Source organism: Canis aureus, chromosome 6 (assembly GCF_053574225.1).
Source record: "Canis aureus isolate CA01 chromosome 6, VMU_Caureus_v.1.0, whole genome shotgun sequence".
In the NCBI taxonomy this organism is placed as follows: Eukaryota; Metazoa; Chordata; class Mammalia; order Carnivora; family Canidae; genus Canis; species Canis aureus.
This window is the reverse complement of record NC_135616.1, coordinates 42209021-42223573: the sequence shown is the minus strand read 5'-3', so window position 1 is coordinate 42223573 and position 14553 is coordinate 42209021. Positions and strand designations below refer to the sequence as shown.

The 14553-nt window shown below is 56.9% G+C and overlaps 2 protein-coding genes across 2 annotated transcripts in view; both read left to right on the top strand.

Moving 5' to 3' along the window:
• PYCR2 (pyrroline-5-carboxylate reductase 2) overlaps nucleotides 1–14353 on the top strand; it is a 131178-nt gene extending 116825 nt beyond the window's left edge. Inside the window, exons 2-8 of the mRNA XM_077901308.1 lie at nucleotides 11184–11293; nucleotides 11519–11589; nucleotides 12002–12181; nucleotides 12277–12498; nucleotides 12715–12807; nucleotides 12989–13152; nucleotides 13660–14353. Coding sequence (XP_077757434.1) covers nucleotides 11227–11293; nucleotides 11519–11589; nucleotides 12002–12181; nucleotides 12277–12498; nucleotides 12715–12807; nucleotides 12989–13152; nucleotides 13660–13825 — 963 coding nt within the window. The 5' untranslated portion in view covers nucleotides 11184–11226 and the 3' untranslated portion in view covers nucleotides 13826–14353. The remainder of the gene's footprint in view (nucleotides 1–11183; nucleotides 11294–11518; nucleotides 11590–12001; nucleotides 12182–12276; nucleotides 12499–12714; nucleotides 12808–12988; nucleotides 13153–13659) is intronic.
• On the top strand, nucleotides 1544–5335 carry LOC144315953 (left-right determination factor 1-like). Its single transcript, XM_077901303.1, has 4 exons — nucleotides 1544–1884; nucleotides 3155–3401; nucleotides 3620–3862; nucleotides 4140–5335. The coding sequence occupies exons 1-4, from the start codon at nucleotides 1635–1637 to the stop codon at nucleotides 4501–4503; spliced, it is 1104 nt and encodes a 367-aa protein (XP_077757429.1). The 5' UTR covers nucleotides 1544–1634; the 3' UTR covers nucleotides 4504–5335.
• Nucleotides 14354–14553: the final 200 nt, after the last annotated feature.

Genomic DNA, 14553 nt, shown 5'->3' with positions numbered 1-14553 from the left:
AATGTCCCTGGGCTCTTATCCTGAGGACATTCTGCCCTTGAGCACCAGAAGTTTCACTCTTTCTCTGCCTGAGATGTGTGGGAGCACAGGGGAAGAGGCATGGCAGGAGATACCTGTCAGGGACACAGCATCCATCTGCCGGGCCCCTTGGCACTCAAACATCGTCTATTCCAGAGCATGATAGAATGAGGCTGACATGGTTTGGGAAGGGCTGTCTCCTGCATTTCCTCCGTGAGGGGGTCTCTGGGGTCAGATGTATGTGTTGATCTCCTGGTCTCCAGCTGAGTGAACGAGGGCAGGTTCCTTCCCTGAACAGTATTCTGACTTTGTGTCTGGAAGGTGCATTCGGATACCTGCCTCCTCGGGCTGTTGTGAACACATGCTCAGAGATGAGAATAGTGCCTGGCACAGTGAGCACTCAAGAAATGATTGTTGTTGTTGTGGCCATTTTTAGAAAGGCCACAGGTAACCCTTATAGTGTGCTTACGGTATACCAGGCTCTGGGCTATGCATCCTCCACATGTTAATGCATTTGATTTCCAGACTAGTCCTGTGAAGTAGACCCGATTATTATCACCCCTCCTTCTGATGGGGAAACTGAGTCACTAAGACCTTCAGGATCTTGCTAGAAGGTCAAACAGCCAGTTAAGCCCACAGGCCCCATACTTGCACCCAGCCAACCTAAACTATGTGTTTGGGAGGCCCTGAGAGGCTCCCACCCCCATGTGCTCCATACTTCAGGCTTTGGACAGGACATGACTCTGGGCAGCTATGACCTCGCTTTTCAGGTCCCTGTCCCTTGCTCCGGGTCCACCTGAGCACCCATGTGAGCCTGAAGCCAGGCTCACGGTGTGGAGTGCTCCCAGAGTGACTGGCACAGCCTGCATGGCTTTTCCCACTCTGAGGTCAGTCGTGTGACTGTGAAGACACTTGCAAAACTGCCCTTTCTGGGACAGCCAGAGAGCTGGGCCTGACAGCGGCAGCTTCCTCAGTCACAGACAGGACACAGTCCTCTGAGGGTCCGTGGAGAGGAGCAGGAGGGGGACTGTAGAGATGGAGTGTGGGGGATGGGGGTCCAGGGACTGCTGTGAGAGCTCACAGAATGGGGCCTGGCCGGGAGCAGACAGGAATTCAGAATCCTCTCCCTCCTTCCTTCCCGACGAACACACGGAGACCCAGACTGGCCTCCAGGCAGGAGATTTCAATAGCTGCCTAATAGGATTCTCTTTCTTACAGAATAGGCCCACTTCTTCATAGACTAGGACTGGGGTAGGGCCAGGAAAAGTCAACATGCCCTAAAGTTAGCCCTGAGCTGCCCAGACAGCAGCAGCCAGAGGCCCCAGGCTGGTGTGGCAACCAGACAGGCTCTAGTGCCCCTTCTAGACAGCCCCCTCCTCCAGGCTCCTGGACCTGTTTGGCTGCTGGGCTCCCAGGAGGTCCGAGGGGTGTGACCTTCCTCTCTCCAGGCCTCCCTTCTGGCCTCCCCCCTTCCCTCCCTCCACCCCAGCCAGGCCCAGAGCTGCCTATAAAGCTGGCCCAGCCTGGCCCTCCGCACAGCCGGCTGGGACCCTCCTGAAGCCTCCCAGGGGACACGTCAGCTCTGTTCTTCGTCCCCCTCCCCAGCCAGCGGCACCATGACGCCCGTGTGGCTGTGCTGGGCCCTGTGGGCGCTGCCCCTGACCGGCCCTGGAGCTGCCCTGAGCGGGGAGCGGATCCTGGGCGGCCTGCTGCGCCAGCTGCACCTCAGCCAGGTGCCCGTCCTGGATGAGGGCGACGTGGAGGCACTGGTCACCCCTGCCCATGTGACAGCCCAGTACGTGGCCCTGCTGCGGCGCAGCCATGGGGCCCACTCCCGAGGGAAGAGGTTCAGCCAGAGATTCCGAGGTGAGACCTGCCTGCTGGCTGCCGCATCCCGGTCCTTGTGGGAGGGCCCGTTCTGGGGAGGCCATCGGCAGGGCCGGGACGGGGGCCCGTGGACAGCGAGGACGGCTGTATCCAGGCCCTGTCTGGATCTGCATGCCGGCCAGGAGCAGAGGAGGGACCCCTGGGCTTGGGACTCGGCTCTGGTACTTGTTGTCCTGCCCTGGACGAGTCACCCAACAGCTCTGAGCCTGGTGGCTTCTGTGAAATGAGGGTACAGCAGCTCTGACTACCTCCCAGACCCATGGGCCATTTATGAGACGACCTGGGAGGGCCCATTCCAGCATTTTAAAGTCAGCCTATCAGAGCTGGGCCAGGTGTGAATCCCACCCCACCTTCCTGCCTCCCTGGGGCTGGGGCTCACCTCCTCAGTGCCCGGACACAGACCCACACCTCCTGCTTTCCAGCCAGGCCGGGTCAGGTGCCTGGAGGCCTGGCGACTCAGCAGAGGTGACTGCTGGTGGCCATGTGGCCGGCAGGTCTGCCGATGAGGCTGCCACCCTGGAGCCCCAGGTGTCAGGGACACATGGACTAGTGTATCTGAGGAGGGTGCTGTACATGTCCTGCCTCTGCCCCGCAAAAGCTGGTTATAGGCCCTGGATTCCTCTTCCTCCAGGTGGGGACATCTCCCTGGGCATGACAGGGAAATGAGAAGAATTCAGGGCTCTTGCTCTGCCTCTTAGGACACTCTTAGGACCAGAGATTTCCATGGTGGGGTTCTCTCCCTCTCTCTCCACTGGCCCTCCCATTTTTGCTGTGTCCTCTTTGCCCAAAGAAGGCTGCATGTCCAGGGGCCTGGCTGGCTTGGTCGGTGGAACACTGGACTCCCGATGTCCCGGTTGTGAGTTTGAGACCCACACTGGGCATGGAGATGACTTAAAAATAAAATCTTAGGGGCGCCCAGGTGGCTCAGTTGGTTAAGTATGGACTCTTGATTTTAGCTGGGGTCATAATCTCAGGTTGGTGACATTGCCCTGGGCTCTGCTCTGAGCAAGAAGCCTGCTTGAAATGGTCTCTCTCCCTCTGCCCCCCTCCCCAAGTGAAATGAAATGAAATAAAACAAAATAAAATAAATAAAAGTAAAATCTTAAAAAGCAAACAAAAAGAAAGGCTGCAAGTCTGTGCACTTGAGGTGAACCCCAGCCCCCAGTCCTCTGTGCAGACTCCGGGCTCTGTTGCCCCTTGAAGCTGCCCTGAGGCTGGAGAGGCATCCTAACCCCATGCCTGTCCCCAGAGGTGGCGGGCAGGTGGCTGGCCACAGAGGCCTCCACGCACCTGCTGGTGTTTGGCATGGAGCGGCGGTTGCCCCCCAACAGTGAGCTGCTGCGGGCGGTGCTGCGCCTCTTCCAGGAGCCGGTACCCAGGGCGGCGCTCCGCAGGCTCGAGCGGCTGTCCCCGCACAGCGCCCGCGCCCGCGTCACCATCGAGTGGCTGCAAGTCCGAGACGACGGCCCCAACCGCACCTCCCTGGTGGACTCCAGGTGGGGGCTGCGAGCGGGGCGGGGCGGGGAGGGAGGGGAGGGAGGAGAGGGCCGGGGGCGGGTCCCAGCTGGGGGAGACGGCGGGAAGGGGAGGGGGGGAGGGGGCTGGGGGCGTCCCCAGCGGGGTGGCGCGGAGGGGAGCCACCCCCACCCCCGGGAGCCACCCCCTCCTCCCCAGCTCAGGCCCCTGTCCCCCTTGGCCCCCCTGTGGCACGCAGGCTGGTGTCCCTCCACGAGAGCGGCTGGAAGGCCTTTGACGTGACGGAGGCCGTGACCTTCTGGCAGCAGCTGAGCCGGCCTCGGCAGCCCCTGCTCCTGCAGGTGTCGGTGCAGAGGGAGCACCTGGGCCCGCCCGCCTCCGGGGCCCACAGGCTGGTGCGCTTTGCCTCCCAGGGGCCCACGGGCGCCGGGCAGGGGGAGCCCCGGCTGGAGCTGCACACCCTGGACCTGGGGACCTACGGGTAGGCGCCGGGCCTGCGGATGGGGCACCTAGGGACTGCCACCTCCGTTGAAGGGGCTCTTTTGGGGTGCGGGTGCGGGAAATTTCTCCGGCCACTCTCGGGGCTGATGGCACTTGTTCTGTGCTGTTTGGCCACTGGTAGTCATCCAGCCGGATCACAAGCAGCCTTTTGAACACAGCCAGGATGGAACACTTCCTCCTAGACGCGCCCCTCCGCCAGGGCCCTCCCCCTGCCCCGGGCACCCTCAGCTGACCCCTGCCTCTCCTTGTCCCCGCAGAGCTCAGGGCGACTGTGACCCCGAGGTGCCGGTGACGCAGGCTGCCCGCTGCTGCCGCCAGGAGGTGTACATTGACCTGCGGGGGATGAAGTGGGCCGAGAACTGGGTCCTGGAGCCCCCGGGGTTCCTGGCCTACGAGTGTGTGGGCACCTGTCAGCAGCCCCCGCGGCCTCTGCCCTTCGAGTGGCCGCTTCTGGGGCCACGGCAGTGCGTCCCCTCGGAGACGACATCGCTGCCCATGATCGTCACTGTCAAGGAGGGAGGCAGGCCCAGGCCCCGGGTGGTCAGCCTGCCCAACATGAGGGTGCAGAAGTGTAGCTGCTCCTGGGACGGGATGCCCGTGCCAAGGAAGCTAGAGCCTTAGGTGTGGGGCGCAGTGCCAAGGCCTCTGACTGGACAGGTGCACAGAAGCAGGTCTTGATGTAGGTGTGAAAATCCTCCTTAGTGACCCCCGGCCCAACTCATCCCTGCTTTACCTCTGCTGCATGGTCTTTTGTTTCCTGTCCTCCTGAGCCTCACCCACCTAAGCACTTCCAAGAGTCACTAACGCAGCAGTGAGGACTACCGAGCTTTAGAAGGAAATCCCAGCCTACTTGTGAAAAGATGCAGCTGGGCATGGACAGACTGGTAGCTGGGAGCTTCTCTTCAGCAAATCCTCAGCTGCGTATGGGATGACACGCCTTGTGATGTGAACTGCGGAAACAGACTGATATACCCCATTACATTATGAGAATTAAAAGAGAATTTTTAAAAATCTCCTGGTTTTCCCTAGGTACGGAGGAGGTCTAAAACAGAACTCCTGTTCCCCAAAACGTTGATCCATTCTGGACTCTTGTAAACATAGTTGGGTCCCCCACTCCCCTGAGAGATTATGAGGAGGGAGGACGAAGGGTTTCCAGCTGGGGACAGTGGGCAGGCAGTCAGGACACCTGGCTTCTGGATCTACCACGACCTCAACTGTGACCTCAAGCCAACGGGGAAGCCCTTGGCCACTGTTTCTGCTTACAAGGGAGGAGGTGGGATTCAGCTCTGAGTCATTACCCTGGGGGACAGAGAGCCCTAACCTCCCCCGCTCCTCCCCCTTAGACCCAGCATTTTCTGTGCATAGTTAGGTCATTTCCCCCACTGCTTTAGAGGATATACCACCAGGACCCACATGTACTTACTTTTATTAAAATTTAGCAAAAGCAGTTGAGTGTAGATAATCTGCTGAAATAAAGTGATGTTTCACTCTGTGCCTCTGCATTTATTTTCTGGTGCCCCTTGAGCCAGAGAGAAGGGGTGATGACAGGGACAAGCTCTCATAACGATGTGATGAAAGGAGGTGATCAAGATCCTCCAGTCTATGGGGCTGCCAAACACTGCAAAAATCAACTTTAGATTAAGCTCTCATTTATAATACTTATATCCTCTCCCAGCTCTCACAATACCAAAACCGGTATTGTGAACAATCACTCACACACGCCCCTTCTTTAGAAAGTATTTTCACCCTGGCAGTGGTTATGGGGATGGGACCTGGGGTGACAGTGGTGTAGCAAGCAAGCTAGCACTTGTTGAGCACTCACTATAAGCCAGGGTGCTGTGCTAGGCGATTCTGTATACATTACATCACTTAAGTCTTGCAACAAATTCCTTGAGGTTGGTATTATTATTCCCATTTTCCAGATGAAGAAATTGGGACTGGGGTGATGAAAATCTGTTGAATCTCTATGCCACAGAATGGCTTATAATGATGATATGGGCATTGGCTACCATGTCATCTGGAAGCTGCCACATCTGGCAGTGCCCCTATGTTTCCCTTTCCAGACAACGGGGTTTCCTTATGACTGGCTATTGAAGTTCTTGGACTCTGTTTTTATCCACAAAACCAATAACAGCGGAATAGTGGAGGGAAAGATGGAGCTAGTCTCTGGACAGCCAGGATCTGAGAACGCGGCAAGCATACTGTTGGAGGCAGGTGAGAGGACTTGGCTCTGAAAGAAATGCCTAGATCACCTGCATAAGACGTCTGAATGAAGCCCTTCCCTGTGGGATGTTGAGTACCAGGATATAGTGTTTTTTGCTTTACAAGAATGGTATGGATACCTTCTAAAGAATTCTACTCAGTGACCTCTCTGTGGGTCTGTGGACTCCCAGCCAGTCACATTTAATCAGTGGTAAAGATGGGCCTGCTCCCATCATCCCATGTGAGCTAAAATATCCAGGAGATTGGGTCCAATTTAAAATGTAAAGATGAGCTTATCAGCACACGGAGACAGCATGGTAGACAGAACGTTCTTCCCCAAAACATCCATGCCTCCCAGTCCTTGGAGCCTATGACTCTTATTCTATACTTCAAATGTGACTCTGTTATTCGATACTTCAAAAGGGATTCTGCAGTTGTAATTAAGGTTACAGACCACAAAATAAGGAGACGATCTTGGATTAACCAAGTGTACCCAATCGAATCACAGGATTCCTTCAAAGTAGAGAACTTTCTCTGGCTGAAGGCATAGAGGTGAGGCTGCAGGGAAGGTCAATGAGAAGATACGACCTGTGAGTTGGACCTAGGTGATGGAGGCTCCTCATCCCTTCTCCTGTCCTTGGAATGTGGGTTCCAGTTGCCTTGCCTGCTCCCAGAAGCTTCTCCCAGGACAGACTTGGGATAATGATGTGGTATTGGGACCATCAGGAGGGAGGGGGTATGTGACTGGACCCCAGTGAAGCCTTCCTCTGAACCTTTAGGATGTGGTGGTTGGGCATGGGGTCTACCACCTTGCAGCCCCCAAGACCACCTCCTAGCTCAGATTCCTGAGCTCATTCAGCCCATTGGGAGTGGCCTGCCTCTGTCCCTCCCGGTCCACCGTGTCTGTGGGCTGGCTTCAGATCACACCCAGGAGCTCCCAGGAGGATCCCCAAAAGGGCAGAAGAGGAGGCCAGAAATATATGAAGTATGAAAATGGCTAGACCTGCCATTGCTGGTTTGAAGATGAAGGAGACCATGAGTCAGGGAATGTGCTGAGAACGACTTCCAGAAGCTGAGAAGGACTCCTGGCTGGCAGCCAGCAAGGAAGGGGGACCTCAGTCCTATAGCCATGTGGAGCCAAATTCTGCCAGCAACCTGAATGAGTCGGAGTCCCAATTCTCCCACCGAGTGTCTGGAGAAGAATTCGGATCAGCCATCTTGATGTGGCCTGTGGGATCTAGAGCAGAGGCACCAGCTCGACCCACTCAGACTTTTGACCTGCAAAATGTGAGGTGATACATTTATTCTGATACAAAATTAGCAGTGCATTTTTATGGCAGTAGCAGCAATTAAGACAGTTGAGGTCCATTAGAAGTGAGGTGTAATTACAATCTGTTTCCACTTAAAAGGCGAAGTAACAGCATTAAAGATAATTTTGAATGACCTGAAAACTGCCCATAACCCCATCATGATTTGGTTTTTGCATATCTCATTTACATACAACCTGACCTGTTTATATACAACATGAGCACCTACTGGTTTTAAAAATCAGTTTTTTTTTAAAGATTTATTTATTTATATGAGAGAGAGAGAGCCCATGCACAAGCCGGGGAGTGGCAGAAGGAGAGGGAGAAGCAGATTCCCTGCTGAGCAGGGAGCAGGCTGCTGTGAGGTTGCATCCCAAGACCCCAAGATCATGACTTGAGCCAAAGGCAGATGCTTCACTGACTGAGCTACCCAGGCACCCCTAAACATCAGGTTTAAGATGTACCTGACTCCAGGACAAAGAAGTATAGAGTTAAATTCCAAAGAGTCACATTAGATCTCTTTAAGTGATAGGATTAGAAGCGATGTTCATTTTCCTATTTGATCAAATTTAAAATTTTTCTACAATCAACATGGATTACTGGTATAATTTAAAAAGGAGAAAAAAATGCATGCAAAATGTGCCTCCCTGGAGAGGTCCGTAAGTCAGGGAGGACTGGGGTTCTGGAGACTTGCCATAGGATTAGCTGGAAGCAGCTCAGGATCCTCCTTCATTCCCTGGATCTCTTCCATTGTTAGAATATGAGCCAGCTAATTAGACAGACTAGGAAGGAGGCCCAGAGGCCCTGGGGGTGAGAAACGTGGACAAGTGGAGGCAGAAATGACCCATTATCCACTTTGTCTGGGAAGGTAGGAGGGGGAGGAGCAGGACTGTGGGAGGAGGGGGGTAGAGAGGTAGGAGGAGGAGAGGGGGGAAGGTGGGCAGTCCTGGAAGCTTGGTGAGCTTCCCTGGTTTCCTTCAGGACTTCTCTCTGCCTGTTCAGGGGTAGAGTGGGCACCCAAGGACACAGCTGCCAGCCCTGGAGCCTGGGTATACACTGCAGGATGGTGGCACTGGGCTGACCCTCCTGAAGAGGCATCCTAAGTGGCCCAGGGAAGGAAGGGTCTTTCTTCTCTGCATCTCACCAAGTGAACCATGGCAGGGCCATAAGAGTCAGCAAGGTCATACAAGAGAAGGAAATGGGACTGCCTGTAATTAAAACATAGAACTTTGTACACAAAAACTTTAAACTTTGGAGATGAAAAAAAACCCAAGATGATAGATCTCAAAGTACCACACAAAAAAATAACCAGTTTTCAACCAGTGGCTCACTCATCCAAGATGTATCAAGAGGGCCAAGTGCCTCAGCAGAGCCCTCTCTCCTGTGGCCCAGCTGGTGGCCAAGCCAGCATGGGGGCCACTGACGTGACCTCCTCCCCTGTCCCCGTGGTCCTCTACTGGACGCTGAAGCAGAGATACCAAGGCCAGCAGGTCAGGGATGGATGGATGTGTGAAAGGAGTGTGATGGGAATGACACAGCACACTGTGCCCCACCCCAACACACACACACACACACACACACACACACACACACACACACACCACTTGGCTTTGGTGCAACCTCTTGGGTTGCAGGCCATAACCAGAGAGGCAGGGGAAGCAAGGGGACCTGCAGCCTTCCAAATGGACTGTGGGAAGCCCAGTATCCCTCAGAGGAGCAGACAGCATTTAGAGGCACCCACCTTCCCCCACTGCCTGGCGAAGATTCTTCTACAAGAAAGGAGGCCCAGTGGAAGCTAGTAAGGACCAGAGAAGAGAGGAAAGAGTGGGCAGTGCTGGGCCCTGGGTCTCGTCCCTGGGCTCCTCCTGAGGCATGTGCCCCTTCCAGAAAGCATGCTCCTCAGTACCTTCCCAAGGATTGTACCAAAAGCCCCCCTTTCTTCAGCTAGTTTGCACTGTTGAGTTGCTGGTGCCATTAGGGCCAGGCTGTGGCATGACCACCATGGGGAGCCTCTAAAGCCACTATGCATGGACACTGGCACATAATCAAAGAGTTAGACAAAGATTTTCTTACAGTAGTATGAGTAATTTTTAAAAAAAAAAAGTTTTGAGAAAGAGCACAAACAGGAGGCAGGGGCAGAGGAGAGGGAGAAGCAGACTCCCTGCTGAGCAGGGAGCATAATTTGGGACTTCATCCCACAGCCCTGAGATCATGACCAGAGCTGAAGACAGACGCTGAACCCACTGAGCCACCCAGGTGCCCCTGAATAATTTAAAACACTGTTTTAAGTCTGTGAGGACAGGGACCTTTGTCCCTGGACCCTGTTCATAGCTGTACCCCCAGAACCTGGCTCAGTGAGCATCTGTGGAATTGATAAACCTAATTCTGATGTTTGGGAGAATGGTTAGTGTGGTGCAGCCGTATAACGGAATTTACTAAGTCATCACAGAAATCTTGTTTTAAGCAACTTTTCAATGACATTAGGAAATGTTTATTAACTATCTACGATAGACACTTCAAAACTGTATCTATGTCATTTATTTCCAAGGGTGGAAAACTATATATGCCTAGACATGAATAACATAAGGAAATACACCAGCAATGTTCCCAAGAAACTATCCCCAGGAACTCTGATTGTGGGTGATTTTGACCTTTACTTTTTTGTATTTCCCGAATTTTCCTCAATATGCATGTGTTCCTTTTCCAATCAGAAAAAAATTATCAAGGGATCCCTGGGTGGCTCAGCGGTGGAGCGCCCTCCGCTCAGGGCGTGATCCTGGGAAAGGATCGCCCACGTCGCCCGGCTCCCTGCATGGAGCCTGCTTCTCCCTCTGCCTGTGTCTCCGCTTCTCTCTCTCTCGCTCTGTGTCTCTCATGAATAAATAAATCTTTTTTTTTAAAGGAAAAAATATATCGAAATATTATTTTGCATAACAGTGAACAATTGGTCCACACCTTCAAGGGTTCAGGCCCCGAGGAGGCGGGGGCTTGCTCCGGGATGCGCGCGGGGAGGGTGGGGGAGGGAGCAGAGTCCCCCCAGCCCGGAGGGGGGCAGGTCTCTCCCGCCCCGGGCAGCCCCCAGGGGCGCCGCCCCCACCCCCACCCCCCGGGCTCGCCTGAGTTAGGACAGAAGCTGGAGAAAAGAACTAGTTGGAAAGCAGACAGGTGAGAACGCAGGCGGCTGGCCGCCCCCCCGCCCCTTTCACACTGAGCAGTGGATCCTCCTCGAGGCAGGAAAGACGCCTGGCCTCCATCTCTTAAGAACCGCACAGGTGCGGCGGACCCCCAGGGGCGCTCCCGCGGCCACCCCCCAGGCCGGGAGGACTTCCAGCCGGGACCCCGCTCATGCCTGCAGGCCGCGACCTGCCGGGGCCTCCAGGGCGGCTGACGGCCCGCGCCAGATACGGCACTAGCGGACCTCGACCCGGCCCCCGGCCCCAGCCCCAGCCCCCGGCCCCAGCCCTCGGCCCCAGCCCCACCCGCGGGGTGCGGGCGATGCGGGTCCCGGTGGGCTGGCTGGGCGGAGCCCCCGCTGCCGGGCACCGCGCCAGAGGGCCCCACCGCCAATCCCGAGCGCGGGGGCGGGCACGTGGCCCGAGCTCCCGGCCGCGGATTGGCCCTCCGCGAGCTCCCGGCCGCGGATTGGTCCGTCCTCCCGTGAGGCTCCGCGGCGCCCCTGCCGGGGAGGCGGTGGGAAGCGGCCCCGGGGGCCGGGCCGGAAGCTGCGGGCCTCGGCCTGGGTCCGGCTTCCGGCGCGCGCGGCTGGCGAGGGCTCTCTCCGGCGTCGTGTGTCCTGCGGCGGCTCCCGGGCGGCGCCGGGCGCGTCCCAGTGGCCATGAGCGTGGGCTTCATCGGCGCCGGCCAGCTGGCCTGTGCCCTGGCGCGGGGCTTCACGGCCGCAGGTGGGCGCGCGCGGGCGGGGGGCGGGGAGCCGCAGCCCGGCCGGGGATGCCTTGCGCCCCGCGAGCCCCGACGGCTGGGCGTCCGGCGGGCGGGACGGGGCCCGTGGAGCAGAGGGGGCCGCGAGCCCGCGCGGGGGAGGGGCTGGGTGTGGGTCTGACCCGCCGCCCCGGGAGCGCGGGAGCCCGGGTCCGCGGCGTCCGGCTGAGGGGTCGCGTCTCCCGCAGGCATCCTGTCGGCTCACAAGATCATAGCCAGCTCCCCGGAGATGGATCTGCCCACCGTGTCCTCGCTCAGGGTAGGGGGCGCGGGGGCGGGGGCGGGGGCGCGGGCGCGGGCGCAGGAGCCGTGCTGGCCGCCGGCTGCGCCCACCTCCGTGCCCACGGCTGGGCGCTCCATTTCACCTGCCCCTTTGCCCGTGCCACTTCCCAGCCCGGAGGCGGGGGGACTTGCCTGGCGAGGGGTTGGCTGCGGGGCCCGAGGGTTGGTGGGGATGGGAAGCAGCCGCATCCCACCTGCCTTGGGGAAGCGAGCCTAGCTAGCACCTAGCTCGCATGCCCCGCAGCAGCAAGGGGAGACTTTGTGCCTCCCCGGCGGATTCCAGGCTGCAGCTGGCAGAGAGTGTTTGGCAGGGGCTCATCCCCTCCTTGGCGGGGCCTGGGCCTTGTGAGCCTGCCCCGCACTGTGAGCTGGGCAATCTCCTCCTGCAGAAGATGGGTGTGAACCTGACCCGGAACAACAAGGAGACGGTGAGGCACAGTGATGTCCTGTTCCTGGCAGTGAAGCCACACATCATCCCCTTCATTCTGGACGAGATCGGGGCCGACGTCCAGCCCAGGCACATTGTGGTGTCCTGTGCTGCCGGGGTCACCATCAGCTCTGTGGAAAAGGTGCCCATTTCAGCCCTGGTGCCCTTGTGAAGCGTTTTGTGTGTAGGGGTGGGGGGCCTGCCCCGGCAGCTCACTTGGGCCTTTCCTTGTTCCAGAAGCTGATGGCATTCCAGCCGGCCCCCAAGGTGATTCGCTGCATGACCAACACACCTGTGGTGGTGCGGGAGGGCGCCACGGTGTACGCCACAGGCACCCATGCCCTGGTGGAAGATGGGCAGCTCCTGGAGCAGCTCATGAGCAGCGTGGGCTACTGCACCGAGGTGGAGGAGGACCTGATTGATGCTGTCACAGGGCTCAGCGGCAGCGGGCCCGCCTATGTGAGCCCCCCTCATGTACTTCCTCAGCCCTCTGGGGACTTAGGCAACGAGATGGGCTGGTAGGCAGACTTGGGCTCTGGGTGTTGCCCATGTCCAGGGCGAAGCTAGCTGGTGGAGGACGTCAGCCTTCAGAGCTAGTTCTAGTCCTCAGGTGAAGCCGACCATAGGGAGGTCCCTGGGTGTTGCAGCCCCGGGACTCAGTGAGTGTTTCCATAGGCATTCATGGCCCTGGATGCGTTGGCTGATGGTGGGGTTAAGATGGGCTTGCCTCGGCGCCTGGCGGTCCGACTGGGGGCCCAGGCCTTGCTGGTCAGTATCTCTGCCTTATGTGTTCTGGACCAGGGTGTGGGGTGGAGGCTGTGGGTGGAGTTGGGGGGGGGGGGTCCCTGAGCTGGGGTGGGGCTGGGTTGGGAAGCTGGGCTAGTGATTGGTGAAGGGCAGTGGGTAAGGAGAAGCAGTTCTCTGCTCTAATCCTTCCTACCTCTTGTAGGGGGCTGCCAAGATGCTACTGGACTCAGAGCAGCACCCAGGCCAGCTCAAGGATAATGTGTGCTCCCCTGGGGGGGCCACCATCCATGCCCTGCACTTCCTAGAGAGTGGGGGCTTCCGCTCCCTGCTCATCAATGCTGTGGAGGCCTCTTGCATCCGCACACGGTGGGTTTCTCGCCCACCACTCCCAGCAGAACCTGCTGTCTCTGATCCCTCAGCAGTGCTGGAGTCCATGCTGTGTCCACAAGCATGGTTTCTCAGACTCTGTTTAGCTGAGGGTTTGCAGGTTTTACTTGTTCATCGCTACCACAGTTCTGATGGTGGGGGTGGGTGGGTAGCTTGAATTGATAGAAGAGGAAGGTGAGGCCCAGAGACGATTTTCCCCAGCCCAGGCAGCTCGTAGTACATTGTGGAGGTGGGGTTGGACAGGTGTGTGACTCCAAGCCTGCTGAGTCTCCTGTCCCTACCAGCTCTCTCCTTCCACGTGGAACTACACGTGTGTGTAGTAACCCACATGGAGTTGAATGGCACTTCTGAGAAGCTCAGGGGAGCATTTGATTTGGGGTTCTAATTTCGGGTGGTGTCAAGTTCTCTGGGCTTGGGGGTTATTTGTACAGAGCAGCCTTGTGGAGCTCTGGCTCCTCCTTCAACCCTGTGGGGCTTTGTTTGCAGAGAGCTGCAGTCCATGGCTGACCAAGAGAAGGTGTCCCCAGCTGCCCTCAAGAAGACTCTTCTGGACAGAGTGAAGCTGGAATCCCCCACAGTGTACACATTGACCCATTCCAGCTCAGGGAAGCTCCTCACAAAAAACCCAGCTTCTGGGGGCAAGAAGGACTGAGGTAGCCTCTGCCCTCCTTTCTAGAACCAGAGCCCTGAGGGGGACCGTGCAGGGTGAGGGCAGGCCCCAGCAAGCAGCTTTTGGTCCTGGTCATAAAACCTCCTTAAGCCTGCTCAGGCCAGGCTGCAATAGTTTCCTGTCTTGTCCATGGAATATGCTCTGGGAGTGGTTGAGGGTGGCAGCCAGAGGCAGGCTGGCATACCTGCCAGGGGTGAAACAGGCCAGGACTCCAGTCAGAGCCCCACTCAGTAGCAAGTTCTGCAGACTTGCAGCTGGAGTCCTCCATCTGGAGCCCGATGCAGGGTCCGACTGATGCCACGTCAAGGTGGAGAGAGCTATGAAACATGACAAGGGCTTTTCTCTGTGAACTGTAAATGGATAAGAAGCGAGCAACTTAGAATTGTTACAGTTAATCAGAAAAGCAGGGAATTAGACTGTGCTTATATTGAACTCTTGCTTTGTAGGTGTCTCATTGAAAAAGCCTTACTCAATGCTGTTAAGCTGCTTCAATAAAGTTATTTTTTGTTACCTTGCCCCCCCCCCCTTTTAAAGTAAGTTCTACATCCAATGTGGGGCTTGAACTCATGACCCTCTGAGATCAAGAGTTGGATGCCTTGCAGACTGAGCCAGCCAGATGCCCCTATTAACCTGCCTTTTTTTTTTTTTTTTTTTTAAGATTTTATTTATTTATCCATGATAGAGACAGAGACACAGGCAGAGGGAGAAGC